Source organism: Takifugu rubripes, chromosome 7 (genome assembly GCF_901000725.2).
Source record: "Takifugu rubripes chromosome 7, fTakRub1.2, whole genome shotgun sequence".
In the NCBI taxonomy this organism is placed as follows: Eukaryota; Metazoa; Chordata; class Actinopteri; order Tetraodontiformes; family Tetraodontidae; genus Takifugu; species Takifugu rubripes.
This window is the reverse complement of record NC_042291.1, coordinates 5,919,244-5,934,648: the sequence shown is the minus strand read 5'-3', so window position 1 is coordinate 5,934,648 and position 15,405 is coordinate 5,919,244. Positions and strand designations below refer to the sequence as shown.

At 51.4% G+C, this 15,405-nt stretch overlaps 1 protein-coding gene across 1 annotated transcript; it reads left to right on the top strand.

Moving 5' to 3' along the window:
• Positions 1 to 1,490: 1,490 nt before the first annotated feature.
• On the top strand, positions 1,491 to 15,333 carry snrka (SNF related kinase a). Its single transcript, XM_003965881.3, has 8 exons — positions 1,491 to 1,693; positions 2,433 to 3,141; positions 8,060 to 8,201; positions 10,752 to 10,964; positions 11,177 to 11,311; positions 12,139 to 12,337; positions 12,400 to 12,491; positions 12,563 to 15,333. The coding sequence occupies exons 2-8, from the start codon at positions 2,553 to 2,555 to the stop codon at positions 13,698 to 13,700; spliced, it is 2,508 nt and encodes an 835-aa protein (XP_003965930.2). The 5' UTR covers positions 1,491 to 1,693; positions 2,433 to 2,552; the 3' UTR covers positions 13,701 to 15,333.
• The last annotated feature ends 72 nt before the right edge of the window (positions 15,334 to 15,405 follow it).

The window sequence follows — 15,405 nt, the reverse complement described above, 5'->3', positions numbered from 1 at the left end:
CTCCCACTTCCAGGGGAAATCTCGCTGTCAAACATCGCGATAAGAGACAGCCTTTGGATTCTCGTTTCAAATTCATGCGCTCTATTTAGCTGGCTTCCAAACACCGAATTAGGTTTTAGTCTAAATGAAATGGTGCAAATAACGTCTGTAATGCACGAACACTGGTTCCGTTCAGTCAGTCAGAAAAAAGTGTAAAAGTTGAGTAAAATAAGATTTTTTTCTGGAAATATTTTGGTCCAAACTCAACGTGTGGACGTCTCTTTTTTGGGTCAAGACGTTCTCTATATTTTGCCTCACGTAAGATTTTTCTACTAAAAAAAAATATTTTTTAACTGTTTGTTCCTCAGCAGTGTCGCAGTTGCTGTCAGTTTATTCAAAAGCGAAACTATAGTAAACCTGAGAAAAACATTTTACAAAAAGTTAACTGGGCCTGCGTTTATCCACATGGTGAACTACAAATAGCGATGAAAAAGACCATGTTTATTTTTTTAAGGCATTATAGACCTGAATTTCTTACTTATGCTTTTGTTTGAAGTCAGATTGTAGTGGTGATCAAAAAACAACGTGGTATTTATAAGATCACAAAACAATTCTGGATTAAAACTAAATAAAAATAACTAATCTATCATTCTTTATTTTCTAATAGAGATGTAAATACAGCAAATATCTCAATATGAGGCTACATTTCCATCTAGTGTTCAAAAAAAGAAGTGCAACCACAACAGCCACTAATGCTTGTGCCGCACATCTGTCGCGTGTTTCATTTCAAATTCACGATATAACAAATAAATAGAGGCAGCATAACAGTCCAGCATAGGTTTAAAAATGAAACTCGCAATTCATCCGCAGACAGACGCCACAAAACCTGAGCTGCACTGTAAATTTTCGTGGACATTTAATTTTCACGGTTGAAATAAAAAGACTGAAATAAAAGATTTGGGTACAATTAGGGAACAATTAAGGAATTACCATTTCACTTTGAGAATGAAGACACATGTTTGTTTAGTCCACGGTAGATGTCACTGTGCCTCCTTTATTTGGAAGATCAACCAACCCTGCAAGCAAAATGGACTGAAACAAATGTCGACAGTAGAAATCTCAGAACAACGAAAGTCTGGCGTTAAGTCCACCGACCAATTATTATTTATTGTGTGTGAATAGCATGATCAACAATCCTCGTCCAAAACAATGCATTTGACGTCATAGCACTTTGCGGTGGGTGATGCTGTTATGCTGCCTTCAGGTATCAATTTTTTGTCCCAGACAGGCAATTTCAAGTGTAGCATTATAATTAAACGAATGTCATTATAGCTCTCAAGAAAACATGTTGAGTAGTAACTTTCTCTACCGCAGCAACAGTTGAGCCTAATAGTGTCTATACATTGTGTTTGTCACTTGAACGGTGAGGAGTGGCGTGTCAGCCGTAACGGCAGATGTATTAATGAGAATTGCCGACACTTATTCAAGCACGTGAAGGCAGCATCACGGCTCCACAGCCTCGGCTGGGAGGATACGGCGATTCAGAGCTGGGCTGCCGTTGCCAACGATGCAATACCTCGTTTTACGGACGAACCCTGGGCACAGGCACCCAACGAGTGCCGCGGACACCACGAAGAGGCGGTACTACACTCGTCTCCTCTGATATTTCGCGACAACGTTCGGCGTTGAGCCCGCGAAGAATCTCAGACGCCCGGTAAGGAGCGAACACGTAGCTTTAGGTCCACCGAAGGAAAGCTGGAGAAGTCCGCCGTACTAACTTTAGCCCGCTACATGCTAACGTGCTAGCTGTGTGGCATTAAAGCAGCGCCCGTTTGGGCACAGCTTCTGCGTTTTGTCTGAAAGTACGGATTAATATCGCACGATTTCGTCGTTGCTGTTGTGCTGTTAGATGCGGGACGCGGTTAAAGATGCTAACCCGCGGAGCTAATGTTGGAGCGCTCAATGAACAAGAAGCTAGCCTCTGGTAACGGCAGGCTAACGTGTCATGTTGGCGCTACCGCCGGGCCCGTCGTGCAGCTCACTCCCGGGCCCTGCTATCGTTGACACCGAATACAGTGCTTGTGGAGAACCGATATTTTATATGTGATCGAGTTCTGCCGATCTCCTCCCAATCACACGAGGTAGCGCATCTCCGTAAGGAAGCCGAGGCTGCAGCCATCCTCTCAAAACAAACACCTCGGTCAAACTACCAGGAAGATTCGAGTAATTCCTTAATGGTTTTGTGGTTGGCTTTCATGAAACCAACACAGCCACTTTAATTGAGCCTCTGGTTGCTGTTGCTGTCAGGGAGATGGCGGAGGAACGAGTATTTTCACATTGTACGTAGAGCCGCACATTATTCGGATTGTTTTAATCGGTTTATGAATCAGCCTGTTTCCGGTTAGGAAACCACAGCCTTTGAAAATAAGTTTTCTGTGTGTGTCACTGTGCAGGAAGTTGGAGCCATGGCTTTTTCAGCCTTTGATGAAGTGAACTAAGCTCAACCCACACCACTCCGCCAAGGCGCCCCTGCGTGCTGGGGGGGCTCTTTTCCCCCATCGCCCTCTCCAGCTATGGCAGGCTTCAAGCGGGGCTACGATGGCAAGATCGCAGGCCTGTACGACCTGGACAAGACCTTGGGCCGTGGCCACTTTGCTGTTGTCAAGCTGGCCCGCCACGTCTTCACCGGGGAGAAGGTGGCGGTGAAGGTGATCGATAAGACCAAGCTGGACACGGTGGCCACGGGACACCTGTTCCAGGAGGTCCGCTGCATGAAGCTTGTTCAGCACCCCAATATTGTGCGGCTCTACGAAGTGATAGACACCCAGACGAAACTTTACCTCATCTTGGAGCTGGGGGACGGCGGCGACATGTTTGATTACATCATGAAACACGAGGAAGGTCTGAATGAAGACCTGGCTAAGAAATATTTTGCCCAGATCGTCCACGCCATCTCCTACTGCCACCGCCTGCATGTGGTGCACAGGGACCTGAAGCCTGAAAACGTGGTGTTCTTCGAGAAACAGGGACTGGTCAAGCTCACCGACTTTGGATTCAGTAACAAGTTTCAGCCGGGCAAAAAACTGACCACCAGCTGTGGATCTCTGGCGTATTCTGCCCCCGAAATACTGCTGGGCGACGAGTACGACGCTCCCGCTGTGGGTGAGTAAAGATGGATTATGTGTTGGGGTTAAAGTGGCAAAAGTTTGCTGCGAGAGTGTGCAGGAAGTCTTTACGCTGGCGGTGTGTTTTTCATCTGCTGAGCTGGATGGATGCAATGTGTGACCCTCCTCCGAGGCTACGCACCAGCCAAGCTTCTCTCGCTGCCGGGCTAGAGTCAGAGACACGGCTAGCACCTGTTTCACACGTTGCAGTCTCACCTGGCTTCAACACCTCGCCTCCACAGAAGCCACGAGCTGCCGCGCGCTGGGAACGGCTCATTACCCACGACTTTGCGCTCAGGCAGCAGGTTGTGCGCACTTGCTCTGGTTTTAAATATCCGGTTGTCTGTTCCAGGGCCGCGCCGCCTGCGGCTAACGCTAAACACCGTGCTGGTCATTTGTCGTGTGCTACAAGGTCAGTAGCAGCGTTGTCTGTGGTCGTCCCTCTACACCGAATGAGCTACCTCATTGATTTTCTATGAGAACCGACTGAGCACAGTCAGAACGATGGTCTCCGCTTTGGCTGTTTTGGTCCGTCCGGCTCCAGAACTGGGGTAAAGACGAAACGGCTTCTGAAGGCAGTTTTCTATTTCTGTGTCCTTTTCCTTTTTCCTGTCAGAGTTCAGGCAGAAGTAGGGAGGACATGTGGTCCAGCATCCCGAGCTTCTGTTGATGTATTTTTATCCTACGGTGTGTTTAGGTCCCTTTTCCCCGGATGGCGGGGAAACAGGATGAAAGAAAATCACAAAATAAAAGCATCTGAAAGCATTTTGGAGTAAAAAAAATATTGTTTTCGCTATTAATAAAGCAATAATTGTGTACTAAAAATTATTGTTTTAGTACAGAAAGAAAATATATACAAGCACAGCTTTGGTGTTGGAAGGAAAAAAGGACATTTCAAAGAATTCCATCCAAGGTAGGGAAATGGAGGTTCTGGCAAAAAGAGCACCGACCAAAGAGCTGTACAGGAGAGAAGCACTGCCTCAGTGTACAGTCTCATCAGCAGGGCTGGCTTTGCTAGCTCTCTCTCTCTAATATACTAAGAGAGAAGTAATCACTAGTTGGGAACAAAACCAGTTAGCCTACATGTGTAAATACGCAGCAGCGCTCTGCTCAACGTGCACGGATCACCCTGATTGAGTGCTCAGGAACAGGCTGAGGGGATTCTGGGCTGTGTGTTGGAGATGATGTGAACCCCCCCCCCCCCCCCCCCCCCCCCCCCAACCCTGCGTTTGTTGTCTATAGGGTTTGATCCCAGCAGAAATAAAATAGCTCCTCTTCTGAAGCGCCTGCAGTTGCTTTCTGATCGATAATTGGATCATTTTATTGTTCGGTATCAGACGTTAAAACCCTGATGTGACATTTGGGCCCGCGTGTCGTGCTCAGGTGGAGGTGTGTGGCGTCCACGCTCTCTAAAGCAAAGATGCTTGTTAAAGTATCTGAGGGGGAAAGTGAAACCCTGACCTCCACAGAGGTGATGTTGCTGCAGGAGTGTTCACAATAATCAGGAAATGAAGAAAAATGCTGCTTATTTGCATCCTCGGTCCCAGTCTGGGGCAGAGAGACCAGTGTTAGACCAATTAATCATAACAGTAATGATTATTTTCCTGACAATGACAGTGAAAACTAGTGTTTGTTGACACACACTGCACGCACACACACACACTCACGGCAGCCTCTCTGCTATATTTGTCCTGCGGAGCCTCCTAGCCACCGATGGCAGAAGAACCGGTCGATCAGGACCGATGACAGCCGTCACCTGGATGGCCACGCGCTCGCTCACAGCGATGCAGCGCGACAGCGTGCAAGAATCCAGGAACCTGCTTCAGCCACCGTTTAGGTCACCCCCCCCCCGTGAGGATGGTTCTGTGGTGACTGCCTCTGTCGGTCCATACGGACATTCCCTGATCTCTGTCAATGTTTAACCGATGTGGGAGCTCTTGGATGGACTATTATTACATCGTGAGTGGACAGAGGGGGTAAACAGTCAGGGAAAGGAGGGTGATTAGGTATGATTATTCCGTCCAGTCATCCATGAACAGCAAGAGAGCGTTGGTCTCCGTATCACTGCAGCCTGGATGCTAATGAAGCGCTATCGTACATGGCGATGAGACGCTGGGCCAGTGATCTCCCAGATCCCCCAGTTTGCCTGTATTGGTTCCCAGCTTTACTGGGATGTTACTGTGGAATCAAATAACCAGAGGTAGACAACGCCAAGCAGGGAGGGGGGGGGGGGGGGGTACTAGCCCCCGGCTACTAAACGCTCCTGGACCCTCAGGCGGTTGGTACGAAGCTGTTGTGTTCACTGTGAGGAGACGGGCAGCCTGTGTGTGTGTGTGTGTGTGTGTGTGTGTGTGTGTGTGTGCGCGCCAACATTGGTGTACAACTATAACCACAGACTGGGACAAGATGGGGCCTGATGTGCTCTCTGACCATTTTTGGGTCTGGAACAGAAGGTTCTGCCTGTTACGGGTCATTTCAGCTGCCTGAGCACCTTCGATGGCGAGGTTTGAAGCAGGCGTTGGGAACGCAGCGGTTGTGTTTTTGCATCTTCCGTCACACCGGCGGCGTAAACGTGAAATCTGGTCTGGGCCCCGGCGCAGGCGCCGCGACTGCCCGCCCGCCAGATCGATAGAGGGTAGAGCAACTCGCGGCCTTGTTATGAACTGCTGTGTGCACGTGTGGAACCATTTGCCAGGGGGCCCTTTCAGCCCATAATTTGAGGTGGAGGGGGTTGCTATGGGAACAAACGCTCTGAAGCTGCGTGCCAATGTGGTCCCGCTCCTCTGTGGTGGAGGTCAACGGCTCTGCGTCGGTTCCAGCCGTCTTTGACAGGCGTAAACATGAGAACTCTTCATGAGAGTTTGGTTCCTCTTAGATGGAAATTAAAGCTCCTCGGGCTCTTCTGGAAGATCCTAACTCGCTCAGTAAATGTCTCTTTTGTATCTGGAGCAAAGGAAGCGCCTCGAGGCCTCATGCTAATGGAAGTTAGCATGGACGAGAGCTGTTTCATCCATATTGGGCAGCAGCTCATCTCCTCTCTCACCATAACCTGTTTGCCCCCGTGGGACTGGATCAGAACCAGCGTTTTATGTACGTGCACGCGACTCGTGCCACGTTCCATCAGCGACATTCTCTGCCTTGGTTTTTCTTATGTGCTCAAGTGTGGTCTCCTGAGTTAATCTAAACCGACACCTACCTGCCTTTCCTCCTCTCCTCCTTCGTCCCCCCCCCGGCGTCGCTGCTGCGCTTCCTTCAGCGCCGTATTTGGACTCAGAAGCGGTAAATCCTCAGACTGGCTCAGAGTCGGAGGGCTGTGGTGAAGCAGCCGCTGGATTAGGGGGCGTAGGTGCACCGCCACATGGTCCTCCTGCAGATGTGGTGTGTGTCAGATACCTGAGAGTTCAAAGGTCGTCAAAGGTGCAGACTTGGTTGATAATCTCGTCACACCCTGTTTCTGCAGATTATAATCTGCTGGAATTACTGTGGAAACACAGAATTTAGAACTTGTTTGGTGGATCAGAGAGAGCAGAGGTCAGGTAATAATGGACCAGAAGGTTATTGGGTCACATCCTCAGGCTGGCCCGTGTGCAGGGTCAAGGCATCATTGAATTTATGATGGGATGTGAGTGTTGGACCTTGATTGAGGTTTAGGTTGATAAAATGTGACTAATCTAATATTGTTCCTGGAATATTGACCGGGCTCAAACACAGACAGACGCCTGCGTCACAGCCAGACCAGCAAAGATCTGCGTTCATTTCATTAATTACCCCTCTGATGGTTCAGAACCCTAAAGATGGAGCCGGATGATGGCCCGTCGCTGTTCAAATGGGCTGAAAGGTTATCCTTGTAAGTGTGTGTGTGTAAGTGTGTGTCTGAGTGTGAGTGTGTGTGAAAGAGAAGATAGGTTCTGCTTGACAGAAGTCTGCTACCTGATCCCATCTGTATCTGACAGAGTGGATCTGAAGTGGATCTGCTGCTGTCACTTTAACCACCTGCCAACAACAGAGGTGTGAGCAGTGTGTGTGTGTGTGTGTGTGTGTGTGTGTGTGTGTGGGGGGGGTGTTCAATAGTGGTGACAGAACAGAGCAGGGGTGGTGTTTATAGTTGACACCCTCAGCGCTGCTATTGGATTGTTGGTTCTGGTTCCTGCTCTTACTCCTGACAGCATGTCGGATCCTCTGGGAGGTTCAGCTCAGGTGATCCAGGTCCAATCAATCCAACCTGGACACTCATGGGGCAGCTCCCTCTCAAACTCGTGGGGGTTCGGTCCAGGCCGGAAGGCTCCGAGTGTCGCTGCCTGTGAGGGTCTCTGGTGAAACCCCCCCGCATCCAGGCGGAGCGCTGCAAAGTCCAAACCCACAGGAAGATGACAGATTGTTCTGTTCCGACCTAGATTCTCTTTCTAGGCACCGGTTTCTTTCAGCCCGGCTGCCAGGTGTAGCGATTAAACGGTTGTGAGTCGTCGGCGTGGAGCGGGAGCGGCGACTCCTCCCGGGAGGGTTCATTAGCATTTATCTTCATGCTTAATGAAACATCCGGGCTGGAGCAGAACCGCTTCAAGACGGGAAACATCCCACACACTCACACACTCAGAAACTTCCACAGGCCGAGTCGAGGTCCATCCAAGCTGATTTATTGACGTAAACGGGGTAATTGTGCACAGATTGTGAAGACGTTGGCGTTTCTGCACCTCACTTCCTGTAAACGTTCCCTCCTGTCACAGCTGCTTTGCGGAGTATGGAAAACCATTTTCCAACACATCTGTCTCAGTTTTCCCCCCGCTCCATCAGCACTTCCCATGTTTAGGTGCCTGCTGATGATCCTGGCAGCACCGCGCTCGTAGCCGTGCTCCTGGCGCCATTTTATCCCTGCTGTTGTCCCCCTGTAAATCTGATCATCTCTCTCTCGGCCCCAGACATCTGGAGCCTCGGCGTGATCCTCTTCATGCTGGTTTGCGGCCAGCCGCCGTTCCAGGAAGCCAACGACAGCGAGACCCTCACCATGATCATGGACTGCAAATACACGGTTCCGGCCCGGGTCTCCGGCTCCTGCAAAGAGTGAGTCTTCACTTTTCTCCCATTAGCTCGTTCCTGCTGTTGTTGATCGGCTCCCATTGATGTTTGTGTTGCCTTTAAATGGAGTACGGTGGGGCCTCTACTGACGAACGTCTCTACATGCAAAGTTTTCAGGTTATGAAACGACTCAACGGGAAAATATTTCCTCTGCTTACGAAAGAAATTTCAGGATACGAAAGGCAAAAATACGCTATCGCTGCTACTCGCAGCTCGCAGAGTCTAGTGAACGCAAACATGCTTGTAGCTGCGCTAGCATCTTCCTGTCATCCCATTGGCTAGGAGGGACGTCAATATGTACAAGTTTGTGTGTATCCCAGCGTTTATTTATTGTGGGTGTTCGTATGTTTGTCCATTAGATGGCGGTGTTGCCACAAGCGTTAACGTTCGTTGCTAGTAATGACGGCTAATGTAAAATTAGCCTGTAATAAAGTTCATTTTGTTCCTGGAGAAGCCTTGCACTGAATTCCTACATTTATTGTGCAGTAATCTAATTGTAACATGTATTTGTTACATGTTTTGATGAATTTTTATGATTTATAAAAAAAATGATGTCTAAATTTTTGGGGGCTTGGAACAGATTAGGGCATTTACATGTAAAACGCGTCTCTACTTACGTAATTTTGAGGTTACGAAACAACTTCCGGAACCAATTAATTTCGTAAGTAGAGGTCCCACTGTAATTGGAATCATGCTGATTAATCTGGACACCAGATCCAGCCCCCCCCCCCGAGCCCGATTCTTCCAGACGGAGCTGAAGGACGAGGCAGCATTGGGATGCTTTAGTTGTCCGGAACGCGCTAATCGATTCCAGGCTGTAGCCGGAAGAGCCCAAAATCCCTGCCAGCAGTTTTCCTGCACCTATCACACTCCAAACCAGTCTGGCCAGTCAGAGGGTGGTTGCGTAACGATCTTGGACCGAGTAAATAGCTGTCTTCATTTTGCACTAATAAGAGTAGATTTAGAAATCTAACGAAGTGCTGGGTTTGTGCCGAGGGTTGAAAATAAACGGGACGGTGCAGCTGGCGCTTTTTAGCTCGATTCTGTTCGGAATTAGACAAACGGGCGTGGAGAACACGGCGTGCTGCTGTCAGACTGTCCAGTCACGCCGCTGCCGTCCAGGAAAAGCAGATTCTGCCTATTTACACTATTTTAAGCGCTCAGATTTCAGAAAGCCACGTTTTAAACGGGCCGGATGCCGTCCAGGACGTCGGCCACCTTCTTAAATCAGCCAGGAAATGGAAGCTGTGGGAACAAAGCAGCCACGAGACCACGCGAGCGGTTCTGACTTCAGCCGGAGCGGTTCGTTGCGGGTTTTTATACAGTTCTGTCCATGTTTTCTGATCAGTGGCTAAACCAGAACATTTCCTCTTCAGCGTTAACGTGCACATAACTTGGATGAGATGCAGAAACGCTCACCCTCTTGTTCTCTCTTGACGTGTCAGAGCTGGGATGAAGCCCAGTTTTCTGGCGCCGTTGCGTTCATGCGCTAACACTCGCGCGCTAACACTGCTGGGATGTCTCACACAAGGTTTGACTCCCTTCTGCAGCCCCGAGGCTGGGAAACATTAAAAATAAGCAACATCTGACGGAACACACAAGAGGAAATGGTTTAGCTGAAATGCTAATCTAGGTGATTTAGGAATGTACGGTAATGGAGCTGGTGGGATCCCGCCTTGACTCCCTTCTGCCGCTGCTCCCGTTTTCTCGGCATCATTTACAGATGACATCAAGCATCATCTGATGTTTCTGTATTGATTCAAGTCTGCGAGTGCCTCCGTGGCGCCTGAATCGACAGAGGTGTGCAGGTGGTCGGGCTCTTTCATGCCGCTCCGCTGCTCCCGTCGTCACACTCGCTGCTGGTCGTCGTCCTCGGGGGAAGTTCGATCCCACTCCTCCCCCGCTGGCGCGGCTGACAGACAGGCAGGCGCACGGCGCTCTCCCCAGCCCGCCAGCCGGTGGCGTCCCTCTGATGGTGTGTTCACACACCAAACTTAAAGATGGATTTAGTAAAGCTAACGGCTCAGCTGGGCTGTGCAGCTTTTCTCAGCTCTATATCTGTGAAGGCGTAGGCGGCCTGTTGTTTCCCTGATTTTAGCTCTTTGTCCTTTTTTAAGGGAAAAGGACAAAGTAGCATTTTACCAGTCAAATGGTCCCATTCCCAATGGAGGGTCCTGTAATTCACTACAGACTGGGATTAGGCCTCATTTCATCCGCTCTCACTTCAGATTAACAGCTCTTTCCTGCCGTAGCACAACGTCTGGACCCACAATGCTTTGTCTTTCCCCAGAATCCGGATCCCAGATAATCCCGTTAAACTGCAATCTCTCGCTTTCAGCCGCGTAATTTGTTGGATCTAGGATGAACAGCTGCAGCTCCGCACCGTCGATTCCATCAGAGCAGCTGCAGCCGCTGCTTCACCTTCCTCGCTAAAGGGTTCTGGTTCTGTTTGTCTCCGGGTCGCACGTGGACAAACGCCTCTAAAGATTTACAACCAGGTTTTCAATTTGTTGTCTCGTCTCTGCTCCTCCTCAGCCTGATCGACCGCATGCTTCAGAGGGATCCAAAGCAGCGAGCGTCGCTGGAAGAGATCGAAAGTCACGCCTGGCTGCAGGGCGTGGACCCGTCCCCCGCCACCAAGTACAACACGCCACTGGTGTCGCACAAGAACCTGTCGGAGGAGGAGCACAACAGCATCATCCAGAGGATGGTGCTGGGAGACATCGCAGACCGGGAGGCCATAGTTGAGTACGTCCTGCCCTAATACCTCTGTAAAACACACACACGCGCACACGCACGCACGCGCACACACACACACACACACACACACACAGGCCCGCCGACAAACGGCAACCGAGAGGGTGGCTGCTTTCATCAAGGGGTTCTGGCTGTGTCAGGAACTGGACCGCGATGTGGGTTGGGTGTCTTCCTGCGTCCTGATGGCGTGCCTGTCCTTTCAGGGCGCTGGAGACCAACAAGTACAACCACATCACAGCCACCTACTACCTGCTGGCCGAGCGCATCCTGAGGGAGAAGCAAGAGAAGGAGGTGCAGAACCGCTCCTCCAGCCCCAGTAACATCAAAGCACAGTTCAGGTACAGATCAAAGAGGTTTCTCCAGGGTTCTGCTGATGAGGCGGGTTTACAGAAGGTCCCCCCACGTCTCCTCGGGCCACCGCTGCTGCACAGGTTGTGTAACTTTGTCGGTATTAAGCTGGGCCCTTTCTAACGAGCGTAGGAAACCCCGACAGCCGTCAGTCATCTCGTTAGCAGAGATGGACGGAAGTGACCCGTCTGGCTCCTCTTGGTCCAGGCGCTTCCTCAAGTCTCCGAAGGTTCCATGTCCATTTTTGGACAAACGCAGGTCGCTGTTCCCATTTTCCATCGTTAGTCAGACGGTTTGAAAACTGGGCTCCTAGTTTACCTTCTCCTCAGCGCTTCCTTGCTGTTTCCGTTAGAGAGGAGAGTTGGACAGAGCGCCGTTCTGAGAGGAAGAGCTTAACAAATATGGAAGAGGGGACTTGAGCCCAGCTGGGAAACACCGCCAACGTTCCTCGGCTGTGCAGAGAAGCTTTAAACATCAACTCGGGCCTTTATCACCTGCTACTTTAATGCCTCCGTCACGTCTGCGTTATCTCCGTACGCACGGTTACAACTCCAGAGACGTGGTTCCTGAGCCGTATCCATGAGAGCGTTGATTAGCGTGCTGGAACAGAACCAGTGCCGATCAGCCGGCCTGACCCACATCCCAGAGCGCTACCTGCTGCAGACCAGTGGGCCTCGCGTCCCAAATAGCTCATAACTGCGTGTTGTGGGTGGTCTGGGACCAACTGGGCCGGGGTTTCTCCTCGAATCAGTTATGAATCGATACAAAACGGCCCAAATTAAGAGCTGGACCTCGACACCCGTGCTGGTCTCTGCAGGCAGTCATGGCCCACCAGGGTGGACATGCACCAGGACATCGAGGGCAGCCTGGCCGCATCCTCCATCTCACACGCCGGAGGCCCCCAGTCTCCGGCCCGGAGCGCCGAGAACCTGCTGAACGGACATCGGCCCAAAGGCCTGATGGAGCTGGGCCGGAGGGAGGAGAGCGTGACGGACGCGGCGGCGCCGATGGTGCTGGTACGTTGTCTCTAAAAGTTCACACCTGGGCGCACACAGCCTCTTTAACCGGTTCTCTTTAGGGGGACTCTTGTGCTGGCTCAGGGTCCGGGACCACCAGGGGGCCCACGCCATCCACCTCAGCTGGACCCAAGCAGAGAACCTGCCTGTTCAGGTGTGGCAGCTCTGAACCTTCGACAGTCCCACGTGGCCACAGCTCCTTTCAACTCTGTTCTTTTCCTCCAGGGTGGAGGAGGACGAGGAGGAGGAGGAAGAGCAGGACCCGTCTCCTCTCCCGAGCCAGGTGATCCTGCGCCGGAAGCCCCCCTCCATCACCAACCGCCTCACCTCCAGGAAGAGCGCCCCGGTGCTCAACCAGATATTCGAGGAGGAGGGCGAGTCTGACGACGACTTCGACATGGACGAGGGGCTCCCGCCCAAACTCAGCCGCCTGAAGATGAACATGGCCGGAAACCCCGCCAACCTGAGCTCCAGCGCCGCCTCGTCCCCCGGGTCCACACAGAAGCGCTACCACCGGCGTAAGAGCCAGGGTCGGGGGTCGTCCTGCTCCAGCTCGGAGACCAGCGACGACGACTCGGAGAGCCACCGCAGGCGCCTGGACAAAGACTCGGGCTTCAGCTACAGCTGGAACAGGAGGGACAGTAGCGAGGGGCCGCCCGGCAGCTCCGGGGGCAACGGGGGCGGCAGCAGCTCCGGCCAGAGTAAACCTCCGGGCGAGGGAGGGGGGACGTCTGGACCAGACAGAGGAAGCCCCCCTGGGGCCGACGGGAACAGAGGAGGTGGCGGCAGCAGCAGCGGAGGTGGCGGCAGAGGAGGCGGAGGGGGGCAGGACAGCCCCTCCAGCTGTTGTAACAATAGTAGCACCTCCGACCCCTCCCTCGGCGCCGCCCCCCGCCCGTCCCGCGCAGCCAGCCGCAGCTCTGAGCTGGTGGAGAGCCTGAAGCTGATGAGCCTGTGCCTGAGCTCGCAGCTGCAGCAGCACCGCGGCGGGCGGGGGGGTCGAGGGAGGGGGGACAAGTTCATCATCCACCCTCACAGCCTCTCAGGAGGGAGCGTGAAAATCCAGGAGAAATCCTCCTGGAGGATGTGCATCGGCTCCATGGGGAGCCTGGACACCATCACCCTCCCCACCACCGCCGCACCTCAGCACCATTCGCGGAAAACGGCGCCGCACGGCCGCCCCGGCCCGCAGGGGGCGCCGCTGAGCAGGGACGCTCACTGCAACCTGAGCGCTTTGAAAAACAGCGTGCTTCAACTACCTCTGTACGAGAAGACCATCTCCGTCAACATCCAGCGTGGGGGGGGGGGCAGGGACGGCCTGCTGTGCACCTCCGCTCCGGCTAGCTGCTGCCAGGTCATCTGAAGCCCCGCCCACCACAATCAGAACCAACCACGCAGGGCGTCATGTCAGATACACTGCTCCACACGATTCCAGCTCATCCTGCTGCTTCCTGCTAACACGGCGTTAGCTCGCTTGTTTCCATTTGCCGCCATGTTAGCGCAGCTAACACAGGTTTACGACGCTAACGTGCTGCTTTAATTTGACACCATAGAAAACACTGTGGAGTCACTCACTCCTGAAGCTAAGAGCACTTCACAGGAAAAAAAAACCATCCCCAAATTTAAGAGTTTTACTTATTTTAAACATGTTGGGAAAGTAGAGGAAGCGTCACGAGTTCAGAGGGAAAGAAAAAGAAATTTCCATCGACTTAGTTTCCCTGTGGAGGTTCGGTCCCGTCGTTTGTCGTCCTCGCCACCCGACCGTCTGGACCTGCTGCCCACCGACACCATTATTAGGTAACTGTAGCATCAACAGTGACGACGAGCAGACGTGAACGTTTGTGACTTGGCCGAACATTTGGCGGCGGCGGAGCGTCGGGCGGGAGAAGCGAGCAGCTCCACAAACACTCCTCCACTCTTTATTGCACTGAGATGTTTTTAAGTTGCTTTTATCGATATTTATCATCTAAATTTGTGTCTCTTTTTTTGTCTAAATTTGGACTTTTTTTCACCTTCCTAATTGAGTGAAGCTCTTCTGTGGTAACAGACAGACCATAATATTTGATACTGTGGCACTATAATGCTAACCACCGACGGGTTTGGATACGTTACTGCTGAACATCTATTTAAAATTCTTATTTTTTTAAAGTTAGCGTGCGTTTGCTGTCAGCCGTTCACCTCCACCGGCTTCCTGGCGTCACCCAAAGCTCAGCGCACGCGCGGGGGCGTGTCCGGTATGTAAATACAGTATGTTAAAAAAAAAAAAGTAAAGTTTATTTTTAAAATTTGTACATTTTTCGAGTGAACTGCTGTTGTAAAATATGGACCGAGGCCTGCGTGAGGATCGATCAGAGGAAGAGCGCGTGTGTGCACGTTCACACACACCTGTGTGCACGTTCACACACACTTGTGTGCACGTTCACACACACCTGTGTCAGAGGAAATTACAGCTTTAAAGGCAAAGGAAAAGGGGAAATGGGGAAACTCTTTAAGGGCATTGGCAATAAGCTATACCATGTGTTGCAGCTATCTGTACAGAAACTTTTTTATTTTAATTCTGGGCCTGTGAGGCCTTTCCGCCGGACTGGTTTAAAAACAAAGGAAAGCTACGTTGATATTTTCCTCTCTGGGTTGGTGTCTGACGGTAAAACCAAATGTAAATACGTTTGTAGATACGGCGCGCTGCCAAGGGCAGTAAGCTAGCCTTATAATAGTCACTGTACGAGTGTCGGGGATGGAAACAAACGCGTGCGAGGAGGACCCAACTCTACCCATCAACCGTCGTCTTACTCGGCTGTATTCAGGTGAATGACGTGCATGTGTTTCCGTGTTTCGGCGAGAGAATCCGCCTCAGATACGTTACTGGGACGAAACAAAAAAAAAAAGAATGAAAAAACAGAAACTCCCCTGTGTATTACTCTGTAGGTGATATCTGTTGTCAGAAGTAACATATAGCTATGTTAATATCCAGAATAAAAGTGTGTAAAACTGTCTCACACCTGGTGTCTGGCTGCTTCTGTGGGCGTGGTCAAACTCGCGATAAGCCCCACCCACACAAACAACAGCGT